At 57.2% G+C, this 27,837-nt stretch overlaps 2 protein-coding genes across 2 annotated transcripts in view; both read right to left on the minus strand.

Moving 5' to 3' along the window:
- SSTR3 (somatostatin receptor 3) overlaps window positions 1-10,368 on the minus strand; it is a 19,404-nt gene extending 9,036 nt beyond the window's left edge. Inside the window, exon 1 of the mRNA XM_034643615.1 lies at window positions 7,763-10,368. The gene's annotated coding sequence lies outside the window, so the exon portion shown is untranslated. The remainder of the gene's footprint in view (window positions 1-7,762) is intronic.
- Window positions 10,369-11,083: 715 nt separating this feature from the next.
- Window positions 11,084-26,777, minus strand: RAC2 (Rac family small GTPase 2). Its single transcript, XM_002914532.4, has 7 exons — window positions 26,598-26,777; window positions 24,315-24,386; window positions 17,210-17,327; window positions 16,530-16,592; window positions 15,975-16,134; window positions 12,419-12,550; window positions 11,084-11,857 (listed from the first exon to the last, which is right to left on the minus strand). The coding sequence occupies exons 1-6, from the start codon at window positions 26,630-26,632 to the stop codon at window positions 12,420-12,422; spliced, it is 579 nt and encodes a 192-aa protein (XP_002914578.1). The 5' UTR covers window positions 26,633-26,777; the 3' UTR covers window positions 11,084-11,857; window position 12,419.
- Between the last annotated feature and the right edge of the window lie 1,060 nt (window positions 26,778-27,837).

A 27,837-nucleotide genomic window follows, 5' to 3' on the forward strand; every position in this document is an offset into this window, starting at 1 on the left:
CGGGGGGGGCGGGGTCAAGGTGCTTAATTGGAGTTCAAGTTAGTATTTCCTATCCTCAAATCGGTTGCAGATGCTCACGTGTGACATCCATTCTGAGCTGGCAGCCTGGATAAAAACAGGCGGCCGGCCGGCTTCGCCACCCTGCGGTCTAAGGTGCTCTGCCCGCGGCCTGAGCACACGCCTGGCTGCCCCTGGATGTGTACCCCGGCTCCTGCTGACCAACCTTGTGACCACGGGTGAGTCGGCCCTCCTCTGGATACACGGGAGGTTGGACTGGATCATTCCTAAGCCCCTCTTTCGATGGGAGCATTATAACCGCCTGGCGGTCAATGAGCAATGGCCGCTTTGTATTAAGCCCCGCCCCCCGCTTCACAGGCATTGCCTTACGTCATCATCGCGGTGGCTTCCACACTGCCCACGGGGAGCAGTGCAGTGTACCTGGTTTACGGATGGCAAGCTGGCTCAGAGAGGGAGAGCAGTCTACCCAGATCACACAGCCAGCGAGTGGAAAAGAGATCAGCCCCAAGTTAACAGTTCGTCGCCAAGCATCTTCCCACCAGAGCAGCCTTGCCCCTGCGGGGGGGCGGGGTGGTGAGAGAGGGAGGAAGGAAGGGAATGAGTCTTGGTTGAGCGCCTGCAGCGTGCCAGGCACCATCCAGGCCCCTTCCCATGGCGCGCCGCTCCTCAGGACCAGGGCTAGGCCTGTTGCGTCACTAGGCACCCAGGGCAGGGGTGGAGTAGGTCCTCAGAGAGCCTGACATCAGATTCTTCCAGAAGAGCCACTCTGGCTGCCTCAGCACACAGTGGGACAAAGAACACACCAGCTTCCAGAGGCTTCTGGACGCCCCGTTCCTTGATGCCGTCCTTCCACCTGCCAGGGGTCCTGGGCAAGCCAGCCCCTCCGTCCAGCCTCAGGGTTCTGTCCGTCCGTGCAAGTTCCTGAGGAGCAGGTGGGCTCCAGGCAGCTCCTGGGAGTGAGGGAGGGGTTTCTGTGGCCCTGTCCGTCCCCTGCCCACGGCCCCACCACGGCTTCTTATCCCCCTCAGAATTAGGCCCATCCCACGCAGCCCTCCAGGCTTTATATCCTGCTAGCCTTGCCTCGGGCCCCTGCCTCCTCCTCTGCTCATTTCCTTCTTTCCTGAGCTCCAGGCACACCCAGCCTCACACATTCATTCATTCATTGCCTCAAGAGGGGAGAGCTCAGGGCTCTAAGACAGTGAGAGGGATGGAGGACTATCTAAGGAGGAGGGCCCAGGCAGAGAGCAGGGTGGTTGGAGGGGAGGGAGGCAGGGGAGGTCTGCAGGGCTGTACCACGGAGGGTCTTTTCTCAGTCTGGGTGGGTCGGGAGCTTCACAGGTGGGAGCAGAACTGCTTGACCTAATTTCTGTTCTTCAAAGGTTCACCCGTCAGGCACCGGTGACGGTGTTGGAGAACCACAGGGCCTTTGCACAGTCTGTGCCCCCACCCTGGCCACACACCCCACCCCACCTCTACGTGTAAGATGAAGTCCTCCTTCAGCTGGCCTCCTCCTGGAGCCTTCCCCATCCTAGATTAGCTAGGCCTCTCCTCTAGACTCCCCAGAGACCCCAGCCTCACCATGTCCCCAGGCCTGGCACCAGCCTAGCACACAGGAACTATTTGCTGCTTGTCTATGGAAGAGAAGAAGATGGGGGAAGGGCGAGCAGCAGGGTGGCGGAGGAGGGGAGACGGTCATCTGCGGAATATCTGCTGGAGGCCGAGGGGAGCTAAGGGGTCCCGGGTACCAGGCTGGGGGCAGGTGTGGCCTGAGTCAGATACCGACCCTCACCCAGGGGCCTTCCCCGAGCAGAAGTAACCCAGGGATCCCTGATCAGCCTCTCCCTCTGGGCGTGGCAGGGCAGAAAGAAGAAGAAGGACAACTCCATACCTGTGAGCCCTGGGAGGCTAGGGATGCTGGGTGTCAGAGCCAGGAGGTGGCCCCACCTTGCCTGGCATCGAGGTCCTGGAGCATGAGAGCCTCTAACCTCAAGCCTGGCACCTCAGTGTTGTCATGACTGCCTGGTCTCCTGGAGGGGCTGCCCGGACTCAAAACCAGGACAGTGCTATGTCTGCCCCGTCAGAGCCTGACCTCCCCAAAACTAGGACCATGTCTCCACCCTCGGACTAGGGGGCTTCCTGAGACCAGTGACTGTGTCTCTGCCATCAGACAGGTGGTATTCCAGAAGCTGGGGCCCAGGTTCCTCCCACTCCTGAGAGCCCAGTCGGTGCTGCCCCCTCCCTCCTCTCCCCCACAATGCCTAGGCCAGAGCCAACCGCAGTGCAGGCTGGGGGCCTGAGCTACTGAGGCTGAGGTCTGTCCTTCAAATAAGACAAGTCGGCCAAAATACCCTCCCGGCCCAGCCCCGGGGGCTCTGCCACAGGAGTGCCTATTAAAGGAGTCCTCTGGTTCTTCGGCCCCTGCTGTTTCCTGCTAGGGCTGAATCTCAGCTTCTCCACTCACGGGCTGTGTGACCTCGGATATGTGACTTAGCTTCTCTGAGCCTCAACAGAGGTTGAGCTTCCACACCTGCCGCACGGCGTTGGTGAGACGATAGAATTCGTGAATCCCTATACCCAGCAGCAGTTCCCAGGGACACTGAGAAGCTACACCAGCATGAGCCCCCCACCTTCCTCTGTGGCAGGGGCAGAGGGGCTCGCAGCCTGCAGGTGAGTCTCAGCCCCCCCCTCGGGCCCAGACAAGCAGCGTGACTTTGTGAAACCCCTCCGCTAACTTCCTCCTTCGGTAGAATGTGTCCACCTTCCTGTCTGGCCCGGGGTTCTTATGATGGTCAAACGGAGGAAATGCCTGCGAGCTTGTGGCCCCCGGCGCCACGCTTCATTGCTTCTATCTCAGACTCTCTGCTTCCTGACCCGCTCACCGCTCTCCATCCCCCGAGCCTCCCTTCTGGGCCAAGCCACCACCACCTCATCCGTCCCGCTCCTTCTGCCCTTGCCCTGCCACCTCAGCGGGGAGAGGGAGTCCTTTCAAAAAACCAGTCATGCCAGTTGCTTCCTCCTTGAGACCCTCTAGGGCCATCCCCTGGTGTAGAATGAAATCTGCTATCCTTACCGTGGCCTGAGGAGCCCGTGGAAGCTGCCACCTCTCCCTGCTTCCTTCCCACTCGCCCCTTCCTCTCTTTCTACAGCGCCGTGGCCTTCAGTCTGAACCCCGTGCGTGCCCCAAGCCCTTTGCACAAGCTGTTCCCTGTCGCTCTCTTAATCCCTCAGCAGGTGCAGGCACCAGCTTCTCCGAAGCCTTCCCGTTCTCTGACGCTCCCTCCTCTGGCTTCTTTTTTAATCTGTAATGCAATTATTATCTTATTTGCTTTTATTTTTAGCAAAGTACAGTTTGCAAGTAAATTTTAAAAGCCAAAGTGATAAAAAGACTTAGGAGAGCAGAAAATAGCAGTCCTCCCATGGCCCTGACCCACCCTTGATCCCACAGGCAATTCCAGCCTCTTAACTCTTTTCTCCTTGTATTTTCTCCATCTTGCTAAATATCGGATTTATTTTTCTATCTCTCGATCCCCCAATTTTGTCCATTATCTACTGACTTCCTATTATGGTAGATGAGGGTTGTAGATTTCTTACACACTCTGGTCCCTTCTTTCCACCCTCTCCACGAAATGACATTTTTGGTGAAGTGTATGTCCAGTGTTTTCATTAGGAATGCGCTGTAAATATCATTTCCTGCCCAGCCCGGAGTTCATAATTGTTTCACTTTTTTCCCTTTTCTTAGTTGTGTTTTTTATTATTATTTTTTTTAATATCTCAGTTTTCTAGGACTCCGTATTTGCATACATTCCTACTGCTTTGTAAAAACCTCACAGGGGAGTTTCCAGCGTTTTTAGCTCCGTGAGGATTTCTGCTTGGAGGCATATAAACTCCTTCTCTCTGACCTGGCTGTCCTCTATGCCTGTGTGTGGCTGCCGCCCCGAGAGTCTCTCTCCACCACTCCATCATCAATTCCCTTCAGCTTTTTCCTGTGTTAGATCCCATTTCTTAAATCTTCCTCCTTCATGGTTTACTCCCTGATCTTGTGGGTGCACATCCTCCAGCAATTTCCTGAGCAAGTGCCCATGTTTGCAAATAGTTCATTCTCCTCACTCATGTGTTGATAGTCGGGCTGGGTATAGAATTCTAGGTTGAGAATTACTTTAACTCAGATGATGGGAGTCATCTGTCCGTATGTCTAGCTTTCAGTACTATCCTTTTTTAAATTTAATTTTAATTTAAAAACTTTTTAAATTTTAATTCTTTAAATTTTAATTTTTAAAATTTTTATTTAAATTTTACTTAGTTAACATACAGTGCAATATTGGTTTCTGGAGTAGAATTCAGTGATTCATCCCTCACATACAACACCCAGTGCTCATCACAACAAGCGCCTTCCTTAATAGCCTTCACCATCTACCCCCTCCCCCACCCAGCTCCCTCCATCAACCCTCAGTTTGTTCTCTATTGTTAAGAGTCTCTAATGGGGGGGCGCCTGGGTGGCATAGCAGTTAAGCGTCTGCCTTCAGCTCAGGGCGTGATCCCGGCGTTATGGGATCGGGCCCCACATCAGGCTCCTCCGCTGGGAGCCTACTTCTTCCTCTCTCACTCCCCCTGCTTGTGTTCCCTCTCTCGCTGGCTGTCTCTATCTCTGTCAAATAAATAAATAAAATCTTTAAAAAAAAAAAAGAGTCTCTAATGGTTTACTTTCCTCTCTCCCTTCCCTCCCACCCCTTCCCATATGTTCATCTGTTTCTTTCTTAAACTCCACATACGAGTGAGATCATGTGGTATTTGTCTTTCTCTGACTGACTTATTTCACTTAGCATACACTCTACCTCCATCCACATCATTGCAAATGGCAAGATTTCATTCTTTTTTGATGGCTGAGTAATATTCCATTATATATATATTACCTCTTCTTTATCCATTCAGCAGTCACTGGAGATTTGGACTCTCTCCATAGTTTGGCTTCCCAGTACTATTCTTATTCTCAATCCATTGAGTGTAAACTTAGGTTGTTTTCCCTTTATTCTGGAGGCTTCTAGGATCTTTGCCTTATCCCTCAATTTCTGCGATTTTGTAGTGCTTGTGTTGTGCTCCCACCCCACCCCACCCCCACTGCCTGGTCCCAGCACCACGTGTTGGGGGCACTTAGTGAACTCTTTCAATCTGAAGATTTGTGTTCTTCAGTTCTGGACAAGATTTTTCTATCTTTCTTTTTAAGATTTTATTTATTTATTCATTTGAGAGAGAGAGAGGAGAAGCAGAGGGAGAGGGACAAGCAGACTCCAAGCTAAGCACAGAGTCCAACACGGGGCTCGATCCCATAAACCCAAGACCATGACCCAAGCCAAAATCTAAAGTCAGACTCTCAGCCGACTGAGCCACCCAGACGTCCCTGGACAAGGTTTTCCTATTACTTTCTTTTGGAACTCCTCTTACTCAACTATCGGCCTTCTGGATTAACCCTGTAATTTTCTTTTTTTTTTTTTAAAGATTTTATTTATTTATTCGACAGAGATAGAGACAGCCAGCGAGAGAGGGAACACAAGCAGGGGGAGTGGGAGAGGAGGAAGCAGGCTCACAGCAGAGGAGCCTGATGTGGGGCTTGATCCCAGAACGCCGGGATCACGCCCTGAGCCGAAGGCAGACGCTTAACCACTGTGCCACCCAGGAGCCCCAACCCTGTAATTTTCTTGTTGTTTACCTTTACCATTTTATTTTCCCTTCTAGGAGTTGCTGTTATTGGTGGTGGTGGTCACTCTTTTATCTTCCAAACCTTCTCATTAAAAAAGAAATCTAATAAACACATTTCTAATTTCTAAGAGTTCTTCTCTGTTTTCTGATTGTTCCCTCGTTATGGTCTTCTGTATTTATTCGTGGGTGTAATATGTTTTCTTCTCTCTCCAAGGATAGCAGTGATGGTTTCTTTAAGTTTTCATCTGCTCACTGCCTGGTCTCTATTTCTTGCTAGTTCCTTTTTCTCTGCTTGTCTGACTGAGTCTCCTTCATGGCAGAACTTTCCTCGATTGTCCATCTTTCGTTACCTCTTCATTTTTCAGACTGGCAGCTCCATGGAGAAAGGCAGAGCCTGCACGATACTGAACAACTCTGGAGGGACAGCTGGATCTTTTGTCAAGGATACCTAGATGTTACCGGATGTCAGCCTCTGTAAGACTTTTCTCTGGGGTGGTCAGATCCTGCCTGCAGATTCCTGCCTGGGATAAGCGTATGCCTGGGCACTAGCATTTCTGAACTCACAGCCAGGGAAGGGGGCTAGGGTCACCCTGTTGAGTATTCAGACTTTCACTGAATCCCCCTGCATTGGTCAGCTAACGTTGTGTAACAGACAACCACACAGCCCTCCGTGCTGCACACCAACACGGGTTTCTTGTACTTTGCACCTTCAGGTCAGCTGGAATGCGTTGATCTAGGCTGGGCTAAGCTAGGCCAATCTGCTTTGAGCTTCAGGGCAGTTCTTGGAACCAGTGGCCTTACCGGGGCAGGTTCTTTCATCAGCGCAAGAGAACATGCCCAAGGCTGCGGGCCCATCTAGGCTCGCCTTATGACGCGTATGCTAACATCCCACCGGCACAAAGCAAGTCGCAAGGCCAAAGCTAGCGTCAGCAGAATGGGGATGTAGCTCCGCCCCTGGAGCTGGGTGGGGGGCAGTGATAACCTGCCAGGCATAATCAGACCTACTACGTCCCAAATAATCAGACTGGGGCCTCACCCCCACCTGCCTTGTAGCTGGCATCCTTGGGTCCAGATATCTCTGGTTGGATTTTCCTGCCCAGGCTGGGGAGGGATGGTTGCCCGGCTGCATAGTGCAGCGAGGGGAGGACCTGGAGGTCTGATTGCCCCTTAAACAAACTTCCAAATAACCCGCCGGTTTTCAGCCTCCTGCCTTGCCATCTGTGGTGTCTGGACCCCCGACTTTGGAGCCTCCCAGGGGCTCTGCAAGGTCAGTTGGTTTGCAGCTCTCCCACCTCCAAACCCCCCACCCCGCCCCACCGGAGAACAGCAGGCACTTAGCTTTGCCTTCCCTGGGCTCTGTTAAATCATTTACCACCCCTCCATCTGCTCTCCAGACTTGTATGCTGTGGTTTGGGGTCACAGGTGTCTCCTGGTTTCTTTGAAGATGAGAGTTTGTGTTTCTGTTTCATGTTCTCCTTATTGTCGTGGCTGCTTTTCAGCAAGGGGGGGGGGGGCAGAAACATCTCCACCCCAGCGCCCTGAGCCCAGAATCTCTTCTTCTCTCTATTGTACACACCTCCATGGTACGTGGATCAACCGCATGGCAGGTGTCGATTTGCTCATCTGTCTGTCTCGTTAGCCCCTGAGCCCCCGGGGAGCTGAGGGCCGGATCTCACCGTCTCTGCAACTCCAGCTCCCACACAGCTTGGCGTGGAGCCCGGGGTTAGTACATGGGAACTGAATTGAGCTGAACTTCGAATCACATGGATGACTGCTCATCATTTCACCTACCTTAGAGCCTTCAGAAGTCTTCTAGAACCATCCTAGATCCCTATCTCCCTCCCCAGAGCCTACCCTGTCTTGCCTCTTACATCCCATGAGACCTGGATGGAGTCAGACGTCCCCAGAGGTGACTATTCTATGTTGGCTGGGGGGTGGGTTAAGAGGGTAGGGAGGAGAGGGAAAAGATGAAAGGAAGAGATAACAGGAAGCTCAGCCCCAGAAAAGTCACTGTTTCAGTACACCATGGTATTATTTCTCATGATTTTACCAGTTGGCTGAGCTTGGTTGAATGCTCTTCGGCCGCACATGATTTTGGCTGGGGCCGCAGTCATCCGGGGACTTGACGGGCTGGCACATCCAAGACTTCCGACGCGCATGACAGGTGCCTTGGCAGGGAAGGCCGGAAGGCTGGGCTCAGCTGGGTCGCTGGGAAGCCTGGGTCTCTCTCCCCATTAAAGTCTATTCTTCCATCTGCTTATTCATTTACATAAACAACACAAACTTATCCAGCATCTACGAGGTGCCAGAGACAGGCTAGGGTCTCGGTGAGCCATCCAAGCAGAGCAGCCATTTCTCAGGGCTCTCGGCTGGCTCCGCTGCCCCCTCCCCCCAGGGCTGAGAGCTCCTAGGAGCAGGCCCACACTTGACTCACCCTCAAACCCCGTGTTTGATACACAGTCCCAATAACGATTTGCTAAATGAGTAGATGATCGAATGAATCCATGGCGGCACAAGCATTTGTTAAGGCAAGAGATGTGCATCGTGGCATTTGAGTGGCACAACTGTTTGTCAACGAGGAGGAGCCCCTGAGCTGCCCGGTGGGACCAGTGGATGCAAGGAGGCCAGCCAGGTGGTCACAGCTACCATGCAGGACAGAGAGGCAAAGCCTGGAGCAGGGAGTGGCAGTGGGCCAGTTAAAGGGGTGGGTCTTACATACAATGAGAGGCCAGATTTTCCAGGTTTGGTGACCCATGGATGCTGGGTGGGGGGAATGGGAGGAGCCACGGGGACCCCCAGGCCTCTGCTTTGGAGGAAGGAACAAAGAGCAGCCAGGCTCCGAGACTGAAAACCCCAAATGAAGTAATTCATCTGGCAGTTGCTTTCCTTGCCCGCCAGGCAATGCTGTCATTGCAAGGCGCCCAGTCTGATGCCCTGCGGTCTAGCCCAGGCCTGGTGCTACAAGGTGGGTGTCTGGGGGGTGGTTGCTGTCAGCGTGAAGCATCACCATGTTGTCAGCTTCTGCCCGCAGCTCCTCACCTACTGCCCTTGAGGTTTCTCTTTCCTAGCTAAAGGGCCTCTGGTGCTCAGCCACTTCGAAGAACAAAACAAGTGACTCACCCCGTGTCCAGTGACCACTGGACGCAAAGAGCACAGGGCTAAGAAACCTAAGACTTCAGTTATAAATGCTGTCAGCTAACAGTAACAGAGGCCTGACCAGCCATAGCGCACACAATCGGTGGTTTCATTTTCCTTTTGTTCCCATAACAAGGCAGCCACTGGCGTTGACTCAGGTGCCAACCAAAGTCGTCAAGGATCCAGGCTCTTGTGATCTTTCTGCTCCTCCATTCTGAGCATGTTAGCTTGGATCTTCATGCTTGTGGTTTCAAGTGTGTAAGATGGCTGCTGCGGCTCCAGACATCTCATCAGCATTCATCAGGGGAGGGGACGGGACAAAGGACAGTGTCCATTTTTTTGTGGAAGACATCAAACACTGTCACAGAAGCCACCTCTCCAGCTGGCTTACACTTGTCTTTTTAGCCAGTGCCCTGCACCCTTGAGACCCCAGCTGCAAAGCAGGCTGGGAAAACAAGTGTTTTTGGTCTAGGGCTGGACACCCTGCTGCTCTGCGTGAAACTAGGTATCTGTTAGCTAGAAGGGTGGGGGTAGTGGGAGAAGGTGGGAAAGAAGAGTGTCTGCCTCCGTGAGTTGAGCTCTAGTTCCCACTCCTGCCCCCTCCTGTGCCTCTGTAAAACCCAGCTGCTAGAACCTACGTTGGAAGGCCCCTAGGGATTAAATGAGATAATTTGTGCTAGGTGAGAACACACAGTGGCAAGAGAATTTATTTACTGACCTTGTGATTGGCATAAAGCGAGGACCGTGCCCACTGGGGTGGGCTCCGGGGAAGAGGCGCGTGGCAGAGGACCCCTGTCCCCCTCTCCCGCGCCCGCCCTGGGCATGCAGGGAAGTTGGAAGAGCAGAGGAAATCGTTCGAGGAAAGAGGACCACATCAGGGTGTGGAAGGGCTTGGATGAAAGAGGTGTCAAAGCAGCTTTGAGGAAATGAGAGTTCAGTCTCAGGGTGGAGGGGAAGAGAGAGGGAAGCGAGTGTGACCGGGCCCCGGGGGCCAACAGAAGGGGTCCCAGATTTATCTGGAGGCCCCGGAAGTGCAGGGAACCGAAGAGGCTCTCCTCAGACTCTGGCCTACTAGAGGGGGCACCCCAGGGCTTCTAAACAACAAACGTATTCGGTGTGGGGTCTGTGTTTGCGTCATGCGTGTGTGGGTTTTTCACGGGGGTGGTTGGTTTCCAAGGAGAAGTAACCTTAAAAACATAAAAGGCCTTGTCTGAGCTGAAACTGAGAAGCGCCACGGGGTTTCCCCCCCGAACCCAGCCCCTTTCAAGAGGGTGGGGATCCTGGGAGGCCAGGGAGCTGGAGGGCCCTGCCCCAGAACCTCAGGACGTAGGAGGGCAGCGCTGGGGGAGCAGAAGATAGAAGCCCAAAGCATCGCACTGGCGGGGAATCGGGGGACTTCTGTGCCCTCAAGGGTGGGGTCTTAGATCTCTCTTTTTATTCCTTCCTTGTAGCCTTTCTAGAGGGTCAGCCCACGAGGGCAGGAACTCGTGCGCAGCGCTGGACCCCGCACCTAGCGCAGAGCGAGAAGGTGCTCGATACGTATGCATGGAACGCGTGGATGAAGTTGGAATAGAGAAGCGTAACCATCCACAGGAACGGGAAGGCCGGCCCTTGTAAAGTAGCAAACATTACGGTGGGACCGGCTCCACACCAGGCGCGGTTGGACTTGACGGATGAACTTAACTCCTCACAACAGCCCCACCTTCTCTCCTAAAGAAACGTTGCCTTTGCTTATTGTCTGCCGGGAGGGTCATTGCTTCCTTACACTCTTGGGACGCTTCCCGTGAGCTCCAATAGTGGAGGTTGGGGAGTTTTGTCTGCCTGACACCCACAGACCCAAATTCCAGCAAGATCTCTGTCTTCATTTGGGAACCAACCCCTCCATCCCAGAACGCAAGGTTTATCCGCCATTGCCTCCTCTCCTTGCTCTAGCACGGCAAGTGGTCCAGGCCTGACCAATCAGAGCTCCGCACCCCCCTCCCCGACAAATATGATTGGTTGAAGTGGGGTCTAAGACCTGGGCTGGTCCAATCAGAGTAAACCTTAATTACAACTTTGCTGGGGCAGAAGCTTGCTTTTTTTTCCCCCCCTAACCTTGAACCTGGAAGGACGCTCTGAGAGTCACCTGCCAGAGAATGAACCAGACAGCAAAAGTCAGGGCAAAGAGGTATAGGGAAACAAGCCCTAATGACATGTTTTGAGTCCCCTTGATCAAACTGCACCTGAAGTCATAATATTTCCAAATTTGGATCAATAGATTTATTTTCTGCTTAAGCAGGTTGAATTAGGTTTTCCATTTGCAGTAGCAAAAGTCCTGACTGGCAGGGTCTGGAAGTTTCAAGACTTCTACAGACAAATGTAGCTCAGGGTCCTGTGAGTGGCGTAGAAAGTCTTGAGAGATGATGGCAGGAGACCGCTGGACCCAGGGTTTTGACTGGCTGTGGCAGGTACCCACCAACATGCAGCGAATTTGATTTTTTTTTTTTTTATGTTGTCCCAAAAAGGAGAACTAAGGCCACAGGAGCAAACGTCGGAGACACTCGTTTTAGCTCAGTAAAAGGAGAACTTCCAGACAAGCAAGACCATCAGTATTGGAGTAGCCTGCCTCAGGAGGGAATGAGAGCCCCATCCCTGAAGGTATGCAAGTGGTGGCTGGCAACCATCCGGCCTGAAATTTCCAGAGGGGATTCAGACATCAGGTGGGACTGGGGTTAAGGGGTCGATGTTGCCACATGCGGCAGCTGGCATTGACCACACTAATGCAGGGGTGGCACCCTTCTGGCCCCTGAGAAGGCAGGAGAATGAAGGGATCGGGAGCAGAGCCTGCAAATTCACAGCCTTCCAGCCCCAGGGGCCTCCAGCCTGGAGAAGACGAGCAACCAAGCTCTGCAGCCATCTGCTAAGAGACACCACAGGGAGGGGACAGCAGGGCCAGCCGGGGTGCCTCTGGGCTTTGGGTGAGGGCCCTGGAGGTCACAGCCGTCTGGCTGGGAGGGCTGGGCGCCGCAACCTGGAAGGGAGACACGCAGGGGGTAAGAACCTGGGGACAAGCAGAATTGCCTGCTTTCCTCACTCAAGGCTCATTGCCACCTCCCATCTTTTTCTCGGAGTTGGCCCTCCCACCAGCCCCCCCCCACTCGCCCACCACACCCAGGCCTCTCCATCCTTCTTGTCCCACCGCTCCAAGCTGCCTCTGACCCACACGGGTCCCTCCCCTGCCCCAGGAGTCTCAGCTGCGCCTGCCCTGCCTCCACTCTTATCGGGGGCTATTGGGTCTCCCGCTTTCCACCCTTTGTCCCTCCTGCAGGGCTGGCAAAGTAGAAGCCTAGTGACACCCCTGCCATGGCTCTGGCACTTTCTGACACCCTGCCCCTTCCTTCTGGGACCCGGGCTCCACCGAGTCAGACAGGCTTAGGCAAATAGGGAAACTGAGGCCACTTGGATACTCCCCCTTCTGTCTTGGCCTAAATGCTGTTCCCCACAGAGCCGGGGCTGGATGCCCCCTCCCAGCCGGAGCCCGCAGTGTGCGGGTGGCGGGCCGTCCTGGGGCCGGGGGAGGAGGGGCTCTTACCCTACAGGATGCTGCAGGGACGCTTCTGTGGCCGCGTGGGCTGGGGGCACAGGACAGCCCGGATTGCCTCATCAAAGACAGTCTTCAGGCCTCGCTGGGTGAGGGCCGAGCACTCCAGGTATTTTACCGAGTCTGGGGGTTGGGGAGAGGTAAGACGGCAGAAGCCGAGGTCAGGGGACGGCCCTGGGCAGAAACCTCTCCCAAGCCACACACTGTGCCAGGCCGTGGGGTCGGGTGACCACCGCCCTGCGCCTCCTTCCTCATGCCTGGAACACGGAGCTTGAACTCAAAAGGAGACGCGAAGACCCACAAGGGCAGGTCTGCAGGTTTCTTAGACACAGTGGCCCTTAATTTGTGGAAGGCAGGCAGGAATTTGGATACATTCCTGGGGAAAAAGGGGTTCCAGCTACAGTGACTGAATCTCTCCATGCCTCAGTTTCTTCTAGAAAACAGCTGCTACCTGCCTCCATGCTTCGCCAGGAGGCCCGAGGCGCTCAGGGCTCAGGCTCCAGGACCTTGCAAGTGTCACCTGACCATTCCTTAGCATCATGTCATTTTAGAGACAGGACACCAAGGCCCATAGGTGGGGAATCATCTGTCAAAAGTCTCAGTCTGGATGTTTCTCCTCCCCCTAGGGGTGGCTGGGGGCTGTCAGTGAGGGAACAGGATGACAGCACACTCCCTCCCCCACTGAGGGGACCGGCCTTCTCCCGTGAGACAGCGCAGGGCAGGAGCCTGGGGCCCAGACAGCCAGAAAGGCAGGCTGAGTTCCCACTCCCAGGGGCAGCGTTCCATGACCTTCTGAAAGGAACCTGTGTGAGTTCCCATGACCACTACAACAGTTTCTCTGAAGTAAGGAACCATAAAACCCCTTCTTTGAGAGGGCTGGGGGCTGATTTCAGGAGCAAGAGGAAAGAGGGGGCAGGAAGGGGAACTCTGCCCCCACTCTGGAGTCTGCTGTTCTGGGGGGAAGGAGTCAGACCGACTCTGATGGGCACCTGCTCCCTGCTAAGCACTGAGCTGGGTGCTTCCAAAAAACCATGTGAAGAAATACTGTGATTCCCCACTTACAGATGAGGAACAGGCCAAGAGAGGGGAAGCCTGGGTCCCAGAGACACACAGCTGGGGAGAGGGGAGCCAGGACCTCCAGAAGGGGCAGCCCCTGGAAGGAGGAAGCCCACAGATGACCTGGGGTTGGGAAGAAAGAAAAGGTGGGGCGGGGACAAGGAAGCTGAGGTGACTTGCACAAGGTCACGTGCTGGATGTCTCCCCTCTACTTGGGAACATACTCCCACCCAGGAGCACGGGCATGGGTCCCAGGACCTGGCTGGCAGGCTCAGTCCGGGAGCCTCATCCTCTTATCACATTCTGTGCCTAGAAGGGTGTTGCTGGGCATCTGGCCACTGTCTCCCAGAAAGGGACCACCGCCAGTGTCCACTTCCTCCACACCCACTGACCACCCCCTCCCTGGAACCTGCCACCTTCTTGCTCTTCTTGGACCAGTGGCGCCCACAGCAAGGGTCCTGACGGGTGTGAAGGCGGGGAGTTGCTGGGCTCTCTTCAGCTCTGCCTCTGACCACTCGAGGACTCTGGCCAGTCCGCCTCTTTGTGCCTGAGCCTCGCATCTGTCTAGGACATGGTGACCTGGGGCAGCTTGTCAAGCCGAGGCAGGTGGGGAGGAGAGCTGCAGAGGACATGGGGGCAGGCCAGCAGGTGCCCCGATCGCCATGACTGATGGAGCCAGGCAGCCCGGTTTTGAACCTGGGCTCTGCCCCAGCCTGGCTGCGTGGCCTTGAGCCAGTGACTTCTCCCTGAGCTCCACGTTCCTCTTCTGTAAAGTGGGGGCAATGAGAGACCCTCCTTCATAGTTGTTATGAGAAAAAAGTGGGGATACCCATGGCCCAGTGCCCAGGAAGTGCTCAGTCTCAGTCAGCCAGCTGTGATTATAGTGATTATTGGCTGGGGCCTCGACTGGTTCCACAACTCACCACCCCGGGCTCGGGCAGAGGCAGCTGCCGTCCTCCTCATCAGACCCGTAGGCTCCCCGGGCCTCTGCTTTGACTTAGGCTGGTCCAAGTTAAGTTCAAAGTCAATGATCCCGCCCAACCTCCCCTGGGGATCAGCTCCCAGAGGATCGGCTAGAGACCAAGGCAGGATCCCGAGCCACCTCCTTGCAGAGGAGAAAGGACCTTTGGGGATCACGCAGGCCAGCTTGTGCAGATGGAGAGACTGAGGCCCAGAGAGGGGAGCCACTTTCCTGAGGTCACACACACCATTGGTGCTGGAGCCAGGACCAGCATCCGGGCCTCCGGCCCCCTTCTCCTTGTCCCAAAGCACATGCTTTAGAAGGGGATGGGTCGCATGCTGGCTAGAGAGTCAGCCCTGGAGAGAAGGCGTTGGGGGATGGGCTGGTCAGAGAAGAAGAGAAGGCAAGGGTACCACCGCCATGTTGTGAGGAAAGGCGGCAGGCCAAGGAGCCAAAGACCCCAGGATGGGGCTCGGGACCTGAGGCTTAAGAGGCAGCCCAAGGCCCCCTGAGGAGGATGGCCATGTCACTGGCCTAGTCACAGGAAGGGGGAGGTGGGGGCTGCGGTTTCTCTTCCTGTAGAGATGTGAGTCCCCAGAGCCCTCCCACTTCCGGCGGAAGGAAGAGCGGTGGGGCTGAGGCAGGGCTGGGGTGGAGAGGCCCTACCTACTCAGGGGCCAAACCCTGGGTCCGCAGGACCCTGTGGCGAGGCAGAGGTCACTGCTGGTGACGCTGGGTCACTGCTCATGGTGGTCAAACCCGGCTGGGGATGCCAGGCTCTTGGGCAAGTGTCCCAACCCCAAGCTGCAGGCAGGTCAGGCCTTGGGAGAGGCCGTGGGAGAGGCTCAGAGGCCGTGGGAGAGGCCATACCCATTGGTAATGGCCTCCCTGGTGCAGGCAGCCCTGAGTCCCCACAAGAAGGCCCCCAAGCCGGCAATTTGCTGTGTTGCGTTCCGATCCCAGTTCTGCCACCTCCTAGCCGTGTGGCCTTGAGAAGTCACTTTACTTCTCTGGCCCGGGGATCAGGAGGCAAAGAGCAGTGGGGCTGAGGAGGGGGGCTGGGGAAAGGGTAGTGAGAAGGAGGAAGCAGGGAAATCACCCTTCAAAGCTTAAGCAGAAGCACCTCCTCCAGGAAGCCTTCCTGGGAAACCCAAGCTTGACTTGGCTGCTCGTCCTCCGAGCAATCACAGCACATGTCACTCTGCCCCTGCTTCTGTCGGCTCCAGCGCACTCGGGTTAGCGTCTATTTCTGGAGAATACATACTACTACCACCACTGACTAGCCCGAGCAGCCGGTGTGCCGTGCTCAGCTGCGGCTTCACGGCCGTGAATTCATTCGATCCCCCAACCACTGGCAACGACGGCTCTTGCCGTGTCCTGCTGCTGAGGAAACCCAGGCACAGAGACGCAGGCAGGTTCGCACAGCCAGCACGATGGCACAACCTGGCCCAGGAGCCCCTTGAATCCCCCACGAGGCTGAGTCGGGCTCCTCCTGCAGCCAGCTGCCCTCTCTGAGCCCAAGCCCCGTACCGATCTCCTTGGCCAGTGCCAGGCCCTGCGGGTAGGTAATGGGCGCCAGTTTCTTCTCCTTCAGCCTCTCGATGGTGTCCTTGTCGTCCCGCAGATCCAGCTTGGTGCCCACCAGGATGATGGGTGTGCTGGGGCAGTGGTGCCGCACCTCGGGGAACCACTGGGCCGGCGGGCGGGGGCCGGAGGGGGCACAGGTGTGGGGAGAAGGGGGGCACCAAGTATGAGAAGAGAAGAGGGGGGCGCGAGGGGGTGAGAAGAGGCGTGAGGTGGTACAGGAGGGGGCGTGTTTGCGGGAAAAGAAGAAGCAAGATTTCAAGAGAGATAAAAGGCAGGCAGAGGTTGTGCGGGGAAGAGAGAGGGAACAAGGTTATAGAGGGTGGGGAGTAAAGCTAACCGCCCCAGCCCCCTCTGAACCCCCTCTGAGTCTCTCCTCCAGAGTCCCCCTCACCAGCCCAGGTTGGCACTGGGGACGCTTTCTGCCACGCCCTCTGCGGCTCCTCCCTCCCCCAGGGTCACCTGCCCCAAGCTCCCAAGGCCCCACTCGGTGCTGCTCACCTTGGCACGGACATTCTCATAGGACGCAGGGCTGACAAGGGAGAAGCAGATGAGGAAGACGTCCTGGGGACAGAGCAGGCAACAGTCACCCATGAGAGGAGGCCTCGAGCCATCCCACCTGGGCAGCCCCTGAGCTGTTTATCCAACCCTTCCGAAAGGCCCGTCCTGAGTGGTGAATCCTCACACGGCCCTCTGTAGTCAATGCCGCTACCACCCTATTCTCCAGATGGGGAAGGTGAGGTCGAGGGCTTGCCGCCAGAACCCGTACTCCTCACCAGGCACTCACTGCCTATCATCTGGGCCCCAGCCCTTTCCTTGCCAGCCTCGAGGGAGAGCCACGGATGCCAGGGCCTAGCGGCCACAGCTGCAGGCTTGCCCCCCATCTCTCCTCCCCTCCTTAACACCCCTGGGACTCAGCGTCCTGGGCTCCCTATCGGGGCCCCATCCAGGGTCCGTCTGCCCCACCCATGGGGAGCCAAGGGGTGCCAGAGCCCATGAGGCAGAGGGGCTGGGGAGATGGGCACAGTAAGAGCAGGGGGATTGAAGGAGGGCAGGGAGGAGTGCAGGGAGGAGGCCCTGGCTCCTCCCAGGAGGGCATTACTGAGATGGGCAGGGCTCCCCAGCCATGGGCCCCAGGGCATGGCCCCCAGCGGGAGCAGGCTGAGCCCAGGGCAGCTCACCGTCTGTGGGTAGGAGAGCGGCCGCAAGCGGTCATAGTCCTCCTGCCCCGCCGTGTCCCACAGCCCCAGGTTCACGGGCTTGCTGTCCACCATCACATTGGCTGAATAGTTGTCGAACCTGTGGGGGGAGGGGGGAGGTGAGACCGAAGGGTCAGTCCCCCCGGTCCAGCCTCGCATTGCTCTGTGCGGAGGCAGGAGGCCGAGACCCAGGGAGGCGCGGCAACGGGCAGGCACACAGCGCTGTGCCCTGGGCTTTTCTTTTCTTTGTTTTCCTTCCTGATTCATTACACTACATTTAAATGCAGGTAAGCATCAAGAGGGAAACATCTTCTCTAATCACCTTTCTGCCCTTGCCTATCCTTTGAGAGGTGATTTTGTTGAGGCTGCACGCCCTTCCCTCTAAAGCTGGATCTGAATCAACTTGCCCCACTTCCTGTGCTGGATTGAGTCAGTCACCCCCATCTCAGGTGGGATCCCCCCCACCAAGCAAATCCTGAGACAAGGAGGTGGTCCTCTGGCAGCCTCAGGAGGGGAGTGGGAAAGAGACAAGGGCGGGCCAGGGGCACTACAGGGCCCACCGGTGAGCCGTCACTGCTGGGGCTGCTGGAGATGGGGCGCCCCTGAGGGGCAGGACCTGGGGTATCTATCCAGCATCTCTGTCTTCCATTGGCAGAAGGATGTCCTGGGGCTCTAAATCCCTGGTCTTCCAGCCCACCCCCAAGTGCACACCAAAAGCCATCAGTCATGGACAATTTCAAGAAATGCCACCAGCACACCCAGGTAAGACCCATGCCAAAGGGACTCTGGGGAGGGGGCGGTTACTGACAGCGACAGCAAAATCTCCCGCCAGGGCAATCAAACAAGCTTCCAGGTTGTTGGTTGTTGTTTTTTTTTCCTAATTCAACCCAACAGTATTTCTCACTACACATACCCCTGAGAGGAAAGTGCTGGTTTCTTAGTCTGCAGGAAAGAAGACTGAGATCAGAGAGGTATGGTGACCTGCCCAAGACCACACAGCCAGTGAGTGACCAAACTAAGTGAGAAACCCATTGTGCGTGCGGCCAGTGCCCACACCAGCACTCACTGCCCTGTGCCCCAGCTATGCTTCCACAGATGCCCTCACCTCCTGCCCATGAGGGCTAGGGGTCATCACCTTGTCACTCCTCCCTGAGCCCACCTGTGCAGGCCCTGCTTTCCGGCCCCTGACCTGGTCCCCTGAGACCTCAGGCTCCTCCTCCTTCTCTTCCCCTCATACACCAGCCAAGCTGTTTCCTGGGCAAGGCCTACACTGCCCACCTCCCTGTACTTGCTCCTGTCCAGAACGCCCTTCCTTACCTCTTTTCATTCAAATATTCCCACTTACCCTGACCATGCAGTCATACCTACTCTCCAGGCTTTTTTGCTGCCATCTGTGCCTCTTTCTAGAATACCCTTCTACCCCTTTTCACCGTGGTCTCCTAGTCATGCTTCAAAATCCTGCCCAGGCTGTTCCTCTTCTGTGGGGAAACCTCCAGGCCACCTCCTTCCCTGTCCCACACCTGGAAAGAGCTCATTGTTCCTTCCCTCAGGCAACTGCTTTATCTTGACTTAAATAAGCAGTTAGTGTGTCTCTGTCTGGCCAAGCACCATGGGCTCCAGAGGGCAGGCCCCATGCCTGCTTCGTCTCCAGTCTCAGGCCTGGCACCCAGTGAGTGGATCAGAATTAAAGCAAACTGAACTGAAGGCCTTGGAATGCCACCTCTTTCAGGAAGCCCTCACAGAATGCTGCTCAGTGACAGGCAGAAGAAGCCCTAATGCTTCAGAGTAACTCCAAAGACACCTGATCTGAGAAAGACACACGCATACTCAAGAGTGAGTAGCCTGACATTTTTAACACACCATGCTTATTCATCCATGGGGAGTTCCGGTCACCTCTCAGTTCCGCAGATGCCCCACTCCCTCCGGCCTGGAAGCCCCTGCGGACACTCCACCTCTGACTTCCCACTCTTCTTCCTCCCTCGCTCCTCCTTCCCCGCGCCCGGCTGACTCTTACTCACCCACCTCTAGCCCCATCTCAAGGTCACCTCCTCCAGGAAGCCTTTCCCGGCCCCCAGCCAGTCCAGGCCCCAAGCCAGCAATCTTTGTGCAAACAGCAGGCAGCGTGCCTGGGCTGCTCCTCGCTGCGCCCTGAGGCCAGCACAGCGTACGCCACGTAGTAGGTGCTCCGTGTACCAACTCTAGATACCACCCACACCGGCGTGGGACGTCAGGAAGAAGGCGCTGTCCGGGGTGACACCACAGGGCATGATGGGAAATGAAGCACCTGGGTTGTCCTTGGCTTCGGTCAGAAACATTACTTCGGGACACACTTAGGGTGTTGGGACACTCTCCTCTCTAATGTCCGGCCTGAAATTCTGGTGCCAAAAAGCCTCCCGAGATTCCTTGAGCCAAAGGCATGTGTCCTCTCAGAGCCATCCCCAGGGTCTCAGGGGCCATGGCGATGGGGAAAGAGTGGGGTCCTGGGGCCTTGTACAGCAGCACCGAGCACCAGATCTGGGGCCTGGCAGAAGGCTAGGGACCTTTCTGTGTTAGGTCTTGAAGTCCCAGGTCACGTAGGACAAAAGAACCTCAAGTTACTCCCATCAGACAGATAGGGAAACTGAGACCTCAAGATGTCAAATAACTTTTCCATAAGCATAGGAGCTGGGGTTCAAGCCTTGCTCCTTCGGTGCCACCTGTTAGTGAGCAAGTGGACGAATGCTCTGCAGGGGGGTCGGTTTCCCCAGGGACAGCCACCCAGAGCTAGGAGGGAACAGAGTTCCTTGTGAGGCCTCGTCCTGGCTGTGTGACCCTGGGTGAGTCACCTAGCTTCTCTGATCCTCACTTTCTTCAATGTGGGAAAAAAAAGTCCTTTCTCTCGGGGCCATTAGGAGGATCCAAAGAGACGGTTGACATTCAAACCACCCCGCGGGGAGATGCTAAGCTGCTGAGTGATCGCATTTTCAGTGTCCTCGCACATACGCGCTGGTCCCTCCCCAGAAGACCCCGGCCGGAGGGATTCCTGCAGGCGTGCAGCAAGGATCCACGCCTCCCGGGGTCCTCCTTACTTCAGACTCAGCCCTCTGGCCAGCCCTCACCCCTTTTTCCAGACGAGGAAACGGGCCCACAGACAGGGAGGCACTTGCCCAAGGTCTCACAGTCGGTTGGCGGCAGACCCAGGACTAAGTCCTGTTCCCCAGTCCAGAAAATCCCCCAGGCTAAACAGGGGGGCTGTTTCATGGCTGGAGAGTCGGGGGTTTGAGCCTGGGCATGGAGCTTCCCTGAGCTGTAGGAAGGCAGAGAGCTCACATTTGCTGAGCACCCAGGGGAGTCAATGACTGTTCCAGGCCCTTCCTACTTAGACCACTTCAATGGGCCCAGGGAGCGGATGCCACCCTTGTCCCCATGACACACATGAGGGCACAGACTCCGAAACCGGGAGTGACCTGCCCGAGGTTACATAGGTGGAGTGTTTTCACCCAGAGTCCGTATGGCCTCTTTCTGCTTTCCCAGGGCTACAGGCCCAGCCCTGACCCTGGAATGGAGTGGAGCAGGGGATTGGGGCAGGGCAGGGGGGTGGGGGGGAGTTCAGCACCCAGCCTCACCTGACCCCCACCCAAGCCCACCCTCAGAAAGGAAGAAGGTATATTCAAGGAACCCAAAGGCCAGGGGGCATGCATGGCTGGTGACGTGCTGACCAGGAAGGATTGGCCAGGTCGGTGGCACATGGGCCCCTGTGGGGACTCGGGTCTCAGTCCTCAGGGCAATGGGGCCCTGCTGAGGGGCTTCACCAAGCAGGGGGATGACATGATCATACTGGCATTTAGAAAAGGCTCCTCTTGGCCACTGAGTGGAGAAGCCTGGGAGGGGGGCCAGGGGGAGGCTTACACAGCTGGCAGTGAGAGAGGAGTGTGGCTGGGGGAGGTGGAGGGAGGCAGGGGGGTGTCCCAGGTAGGGCACAAGGGGACGGAAGCAGCTTTCTGAGCAGGGGAGGCTGGAGCCTGCCGAGCCCAGTGAGGGAATCAGCTGGTGGCGGCAGGAGCATGGGGGAGGGGCAGTGAGCTCACAGCAGAGGAGGCTGGGTGTCCCGGGGGCATGGAATTCCAGGCTTGACTGGCCAGGCGGTGAAATGAAGGTAAAAGTCAAGTACTAGCCAACTGGAGCTAAATTAGCCCTGTGTTCTTCCTTCCCACCAGCCGAGCCGTCTGCTGGAGCTGAGTTCTGGCACCTTCTCAGAGCAGGCCAGAGCAGGCCAGAGCAGGCCAGAGCAGAATGCCAGTGAGATGCCCGCTCTGTTCTAGAAACTGGTGTGATAGCCGTGAACTACAGAGCAGGGCCCTGTCCTCCCAGAGCCAGCAGAGGAAATCAGATTAGGAAGGGCCATGAAGAACATCAAGCAGGGGGCTGGGGTGGCGGGGCCTGGGTGGGGGGAGGGACCACTTGAGACAGGGCATCAGGGAGCTGCTCCCTGAGCAGGGAACTGAGTGATGGGAAGGAGGAGGACAGAGGCGTGGGGAAGGCTGGTGCGTCTGGGATCCACAAGGAAGCCCAGGAGTCTGGAGTGAGGGGGTGAGGGGAGCTGTGGTAGGAGATGAGGCTGGGGGGCAGGTGCCATTCAGGGCTTCACATGCCAGGAAAGGAGATCGTTTCAAGCATGAAGGGGAGTCGTGGGAGGGGTTTAGGCCTGGGCCTGGCTGCATCTAATTTTCACTTTTGAAAACTCATCTGGGGTTCCTTTTGAGAATGGTTGTAAGGGGGAGGGGTAGATAAGGGAGAGCCCCTATGTCACAGACACGTGAGCACAGGCCATGTTTTGGGATCCCCAATGCCCAGCATAAGACCATCCACAGAGCGGGCTTCAGTCTCCCCATCTGTGGAATAGGGGTGTGACCCTGAGCTGTTAACCCCCCACCCCTGGCAATGAGCTGAGCTCAGCTCTCCTGCTTATCTGATGGCCCCAGCAAACCCTCCCGGCCCCGAGCCCCAGCAGCTCTCCCCATCTTTATCTCTGTGCCAGAGATCTCCCGTTTTCCCCAACTCCGCTCTCCCCCAGCGCCCCCCCCTTCAATGTCAAGGGCTCAGCATGACTTATCTCCCCTTCCCTATAACAGGGGACAGGCATTGTAGCAGGAGCCCCTCGGAGGGCTTGTCCAGAGCTGAGCAACTCTGTCCTGGATGACACAGGAGGGTGACAGGCAGGACCAGCACATCCTTTGCAGGGATCAATGCAAAAGGAAAATGCAAGGTCCTCTGTGCAGAGGCTAAGAATTTCAAGATGGCCCTAGTGTCTGACCCAACTCCCCAGAGTACTGGGAAGGCAGACCTTGCCTGGTTCATTCTGTCTGGCTTGCAAGGCTGTCCGGTGTCCCGAGCCCACCAGGGGCCACCAGGGGCCACCAGGGGCCACCAGGGGCCAGGGTTCTTCAAGCTGTTGGGAACAGTTGGGTCTAGCCTCACCTCTGCTCCTCCCACCATCTTGCACCAGAGGACATGCCTCTCATCTCCCTGGCCAGGGGAGGTGTCCTGGCAGTGAGCCTGGGATTTCCCACCCCAGCCCTGCCCTTAGAAAAAGGGAAACTGAGTCTCAGAGAGGGGAAGGGATTCGTCTAAGGTCCTTCAGCAAATGGGCCCCCCGCCCAGCTGGGACAGGCAGAGGCAGGACAGCAGGCAGCCAGGGCACAGCCGGTGACAATGACCTTCTGCAGGAGCTGCCTTATCTCCGGCCTCGAGCCAGCCTCCCTCAGCACTAGGAGATGCCTGATAAACGCTTGATGACTGATGGCCATGGGGCAAATACAGCCGGTGCAGGGAGGGACGACGAGCCCTTTCACCAGGCTGGCTGGGGACCTGGGAACCATGCTGGGGCAGAACTCGGTTTTCCAGGCTCCCTACCCGGGTTTCTTTGCCTGGTCCTGGCTGCCTGTCTTCCTCCAGCCCAGGCCGGGGTGCCGGTCAGGGTCCTGGGGGTCAGCCCCCTGGCTGCCGTGAGCCTCAGCTTCCCCCGTGGGCAGAATGCCCGCCTCTCGTGAGGATCAAGTGAGGGCACACGTGTGACGTTTTGTGCAGGGTCAGCACACAGAGTGCCCTCCGTAGATGGAGTGGAAGCCCGGATGGATCCTTCTAGGGCCTGCGCATGAAGTTCAGTTCAGGTCAACTCAAAACACACCCAGCGCGTGTAAGACAACGTGTAGATCATAGCGTGCCTCGGATCCCGTGCTAAGCCGATGGGGTGACCCAAAGGAACTCATGGGGCCCCCTGCCCTCCAGAGACTCAAAGTCATGGGAAAGATCAGATACAGTCACTCTGGGCAGTGAGAGGTCCCTGGGGCTGGGTGACACAAGCTTCTGGAGGAGGGGCCCTGGAGCTGGCCTTGGAGGTCTTAGACGCGTGGGAAGGGAAGGCACTCCAGGCAGAGGGAACAGCTTGAGCAAAGGCCCTGAGGTGGAAATGCCCAGGGAGCGTTGGGTGGGGACCAGCAGACAGAACATGAGGCAACATAAGGGCAGTGACGCTGGAAGGGAAGGTTGGGAGAAGCCGGCACAGAGCCTTGAATGCAGGGTTAGGGGTGGGGAAGCTGTCCTGTGAGCGATGGGGCCCCCAAGGGCTGGGGCTTCCCCACATACCCTTCCCTCCCAAGGCTGCCACCCACGAACCCTTACATGACGTCGAATGACGGCCCTGCCTCCACACCGGACAAGAGGGCAGGGCCGCCCACTGGCCTCCAGATGGCACTGCCCTCTCCCCTAACGGCAGCCGTCCTGCTGTCGGCTCCGTGGTGTCAAGGCCCTTGACTGCCTCTTCCTCCTCCTCCACCCAGCCCACCCTCCCCTCCCCTCCTCCCTTCAGCCCCCTGTCCCAGCTGGGAGGCTGCCCCTCCTGCACCACCCACCTGCCCCGTCTCTCCCGCTCTGGGGGCCTCACTGCCCTGCCCGTCTCAACATTGGTTGCTGCCTTGCACCTGGGTGGTCAGGCAGAGACCCCCAAGGCCCACGCGGGCCGGGCACACAGGAAGTGCATGTAATGGGGGCAGGCCCGGTGATGCGTGTCCCCCCATCCTCCCGCTCCCCGCCCCCCTGCAGGACTCACACAGTGGGGATGTACTCTCCTGGGAAAGCGTTGGTGGTGTAGCTGATAAGAAGGCACGTTTTGCCCACGGCTCTGAAAGACAAGAGGTTTCGAGAAGACAGCGGTCATGGGCCCCACCCGAGACAAAGGGAGGTTTCTGGGTCCCCTAGCCCAGCCCTCAGGGAAGACCCAGGCCCACCGCTCTGGGCCTCAGTCTCCCCACCCGAGAATGCCAATCTCAGTGGTCCCAAACCTGACTCGGAAGAGTCGTCGGGGGTGTGTGTTAAAGGGCAGACGTCAGGGTCCCACCTCAGGGATTCTGGTCCACGGGAGCGGGACAGAACTGGGAGTCTGTATTTTTAACAAGCTTTCCCAGGTGACACTGATGTGTGGGACAGACGGTTAAGAGCAGGGGGTCCCCAGGAGCCCGCTGAACTGGACAAGGCGGCAGGGCCCCTGGTGCCTGACCAGGACTCTGCCGTCATACGCCTGGACTTCAGACGCCAACGCTACCACCTCCCAGTGGCGCAGCCTTGGGCAAGGCACTTAACCTCCCTAGGCCTCAGTTTCCCCATCTAGAACATAGGGATACGAGGAGCTCCTCCTAGGAGTGTGCTGAGTAGTAAATCCGATGAAGCCCATAGAAGAAGCCAGCACGGTGTCCGGCAGAGCTTAGCCGCACGCCAACATTAGGGAAAGCCTGCCCCTCCCTCCTCCTTCCCTCCCACCTCACCCGAGAGAGCGGCCGTTAAGATCACAGAGTTTTGAAGTCAGAGAGACCCGGCCTCACATCTCATGAGGCCTTGGGCAAATTACTTAACTTCTCCGAGCCTCAGTTTTCCCACCTGTAAAATGGGCCTACTATTAGGTTGGTGGGAAGACCAAATAGAAGGGGTGTGACAGAGTCCAGTGCCCGGCATGTAGGAAGTGCTAGTGGCAGCCATGACCGGCGCTGTCTTCCCCGGGTCTGTGGGTCTGCTGGGCTGGGAGGGGGCGCAGGTAGTGCGCTGGGAGGTCTAGCAGCCAAAGGGGCAGCCCTGGGCCTTCCAGCCCCACTCCTGTGTTGTCACTTCCTGTTCTGAGGAGGCCAGCCACCTTCTCCCCACCTCCCCACTGCCCTCCCCAAAGCTTGCCACCAAGGTGACTTTGAATGACTGGAACGTTGGCTTCTGCCCTCCCCTCCCCAGATCAGATACAAAGCGGAAGTGAGCAGGGCTGGGCAGGCGGGCAGATAAGGGCAGGCCGGTGCGTCGGAATCAGCTGAGGGCTGAGCTGATACATGGACCCGCTGCCACGAGACCCATCAGAGCCAAAGTCGGTCTGTCATGTCGGGGCCACTGTGACCCAGGCCAGGAAAGATCTCAGTGTCTCCGAGCCTCAGGCTGCCCCTCCGTAGAATGGGAGAGTTGGAACGGAGGCCTGGCCAGCTAGAAACGGTGGCGTTTGCTGGGCTGGACTCACAGGAAAGCCCAGAATGCTCCTGTAGGCAGGACCCTGAGACATGGCTCTTGGCTGGTACCAGGGATCGGCATCTTAAACCTCGTTAGAAAAAGGCCCACGGGGACGTGACAACCCGAGGTCATGGAGACCCCACAGCTGAGAAGGCCCCTCAGCCCAGCCTAGCCGGCACTGACACCCCCAATCACCCTCCCATCCCCTCCTCCCTCCACCTTCCCTCATGGCCCCCTCCCCCTTCTGCTCCTCGCCCACATCCCCCACACATCCTCCCCATGCCGGCAGGCTGAGGGGGCAGGGGAGAGGCAGGGAGGGAGGAGGGGGAGGAGGTTAATATTTATTGAGCACCCTCTGCACTGCACGGGACAGCCACTCAAAATATGTCAGGTGACCCCCCCCCATCCATCCTGGGGGCGTGGCCTCGTCCCAGATGGATGAACTGAGGCTCAGAGAGGCTCTGCGGCTTGCCCGAGGACACACAGCGGTACAAGCCAGTGACTAGAGCCCAGGTCAGCCTGAGGACAAAGGCCAGATTCTTGGTGCTCCAACCCCCCACATCTGCATCCACGGAGTTGAACACAGGTCCTGTAAGAGACCTGCTCCAGCTCTCAGGGTGCAGGGGAGGCGCCCCAGGCACTGTGCCCTCCACCCACCTCCACCCAAGCAGCTTCCGGGTGAAGCTGTCCTCTGCCCCCCTCGGGGGCTCTCTCTGGGCCCCAGGACAAGGAGGGAGCCACTCCGCCTGGCTGCCTCCCTGGGACGCCTACTTCTGCAGGGCAGGCGGGTCTCAGGGATACCCCAGTAGAGAGCTTCAGCCAGGTGCGGACATGAAGCCGGCCAGGTACCTACCCATCTCCCACCACCACACACTTGATGGCCTGCATCGCGTCCGGGGCCTGGGAGGCAGCGCTGGCGACAGCTCAGGGCGCAGAGGGTTTCTGTGGGCTCCAGGGGTTTGGAGAGCCTGGCAAGGCGCCCCAGCGGCCGAGCAGCAGCAGCAGGACAGGAGGCAGGAGGAAGCGGAAGGGGAACTTACCCAAGCTGCTGCCCCAACAGCCGTTTGCAGAAGGCGGAGCATGCGGTCTGGCAGAACAGCTCGGGGCCCCTCAGGTGCTGGGCTGGGGCACCCGCAGGAGACCTGGGTACCCTCCGGGCTGGGGCCTCACTTCTTGCCCAAGGGGCAGGGCCAGAGCTGTTCTCCAAAGACTTCAGGCTTCCAGGAACTCAATTCATCTCAATTCTAAGTGTTAAGCATTTAATGAGCGCCTACTGTATGCCAGGCCTAGTATCAGGTGCTTATGAGTCCTGGGTGCAGAAGGTACAGCTGATCCCTGGGGAAGATACCACCTGACATGTGTGCCCGTAAAACAGGGCAAGAAGCGATGAGGTCATGGGGGATCTCCAGGGAGGGGACCTCAGAGCTACACAGAGGGCGAGCTGGGGCCCGTGAGCTAGGGCCCATGAGCTCTTGAGCCAGCACTCGGAAGCTGGGGCCAGAGAGAGGGCACTCCAGGTGAGGGAATCGCGGGAGCAAGACACAAGGCTCCCCCAAGCAGGTGCGAGCCTGGGGATCCCAGAGTGTGAAAGGATGGGAGATGCAGGGGAGTGGGGGGCAGGGAGGGGGCAAGGGCCAGCTGAGGGAGAAATAGAAATAAAAGGGAAGTGATGGGGAGTCAGGTCCTGCGCTCGAGGTCGCTTTGGGGGACCAGTCACCCTGGAACGAGGCTCCGTGGCTCATTTTAACAATGGGCAAATGGAGGGCCTGAGAAAGCAGCTGACTGACTAGGACCACCGGCCTGAAATCAAACCCGGGGCCAGGGGACTTCAAGTTCTGGCACCTCAGCTGCTGAGGGGACAAAGCCTGAATTCTGCAGCCCACGGGCAGGGTGAATGCTTCCCCCTTAGCCATGAGTAGACTCGGGATAGGAGCAGCACGGGGTCTCCTCGTGGGCTCCAAGTTCACCTGACTTTTACCGTTCATCACCACTGCTTCCCACACTCAAGGGAAGAAATAAATAGAGCCACTGGTCACCCAGCCTGGACTGTCACTTAGGACGAACCAGGAAACCCCGGGACAGTGGCCAGCTCC

Source organism: Ailuropoda melanoleuca, chromosome 15 (genome assembly GCF_002007445.2).
Source record: "Ailuropoda melanoleuca isolate Jingjing chromosome 15, ASM200744v2, whole genome shotgun sequence".
NCBI lineage: Eukaryota > Metazoa > Chordata > Mammalia > Carnivora > Ursidae > Ailuropoda > Ailuropoda melanoleuca.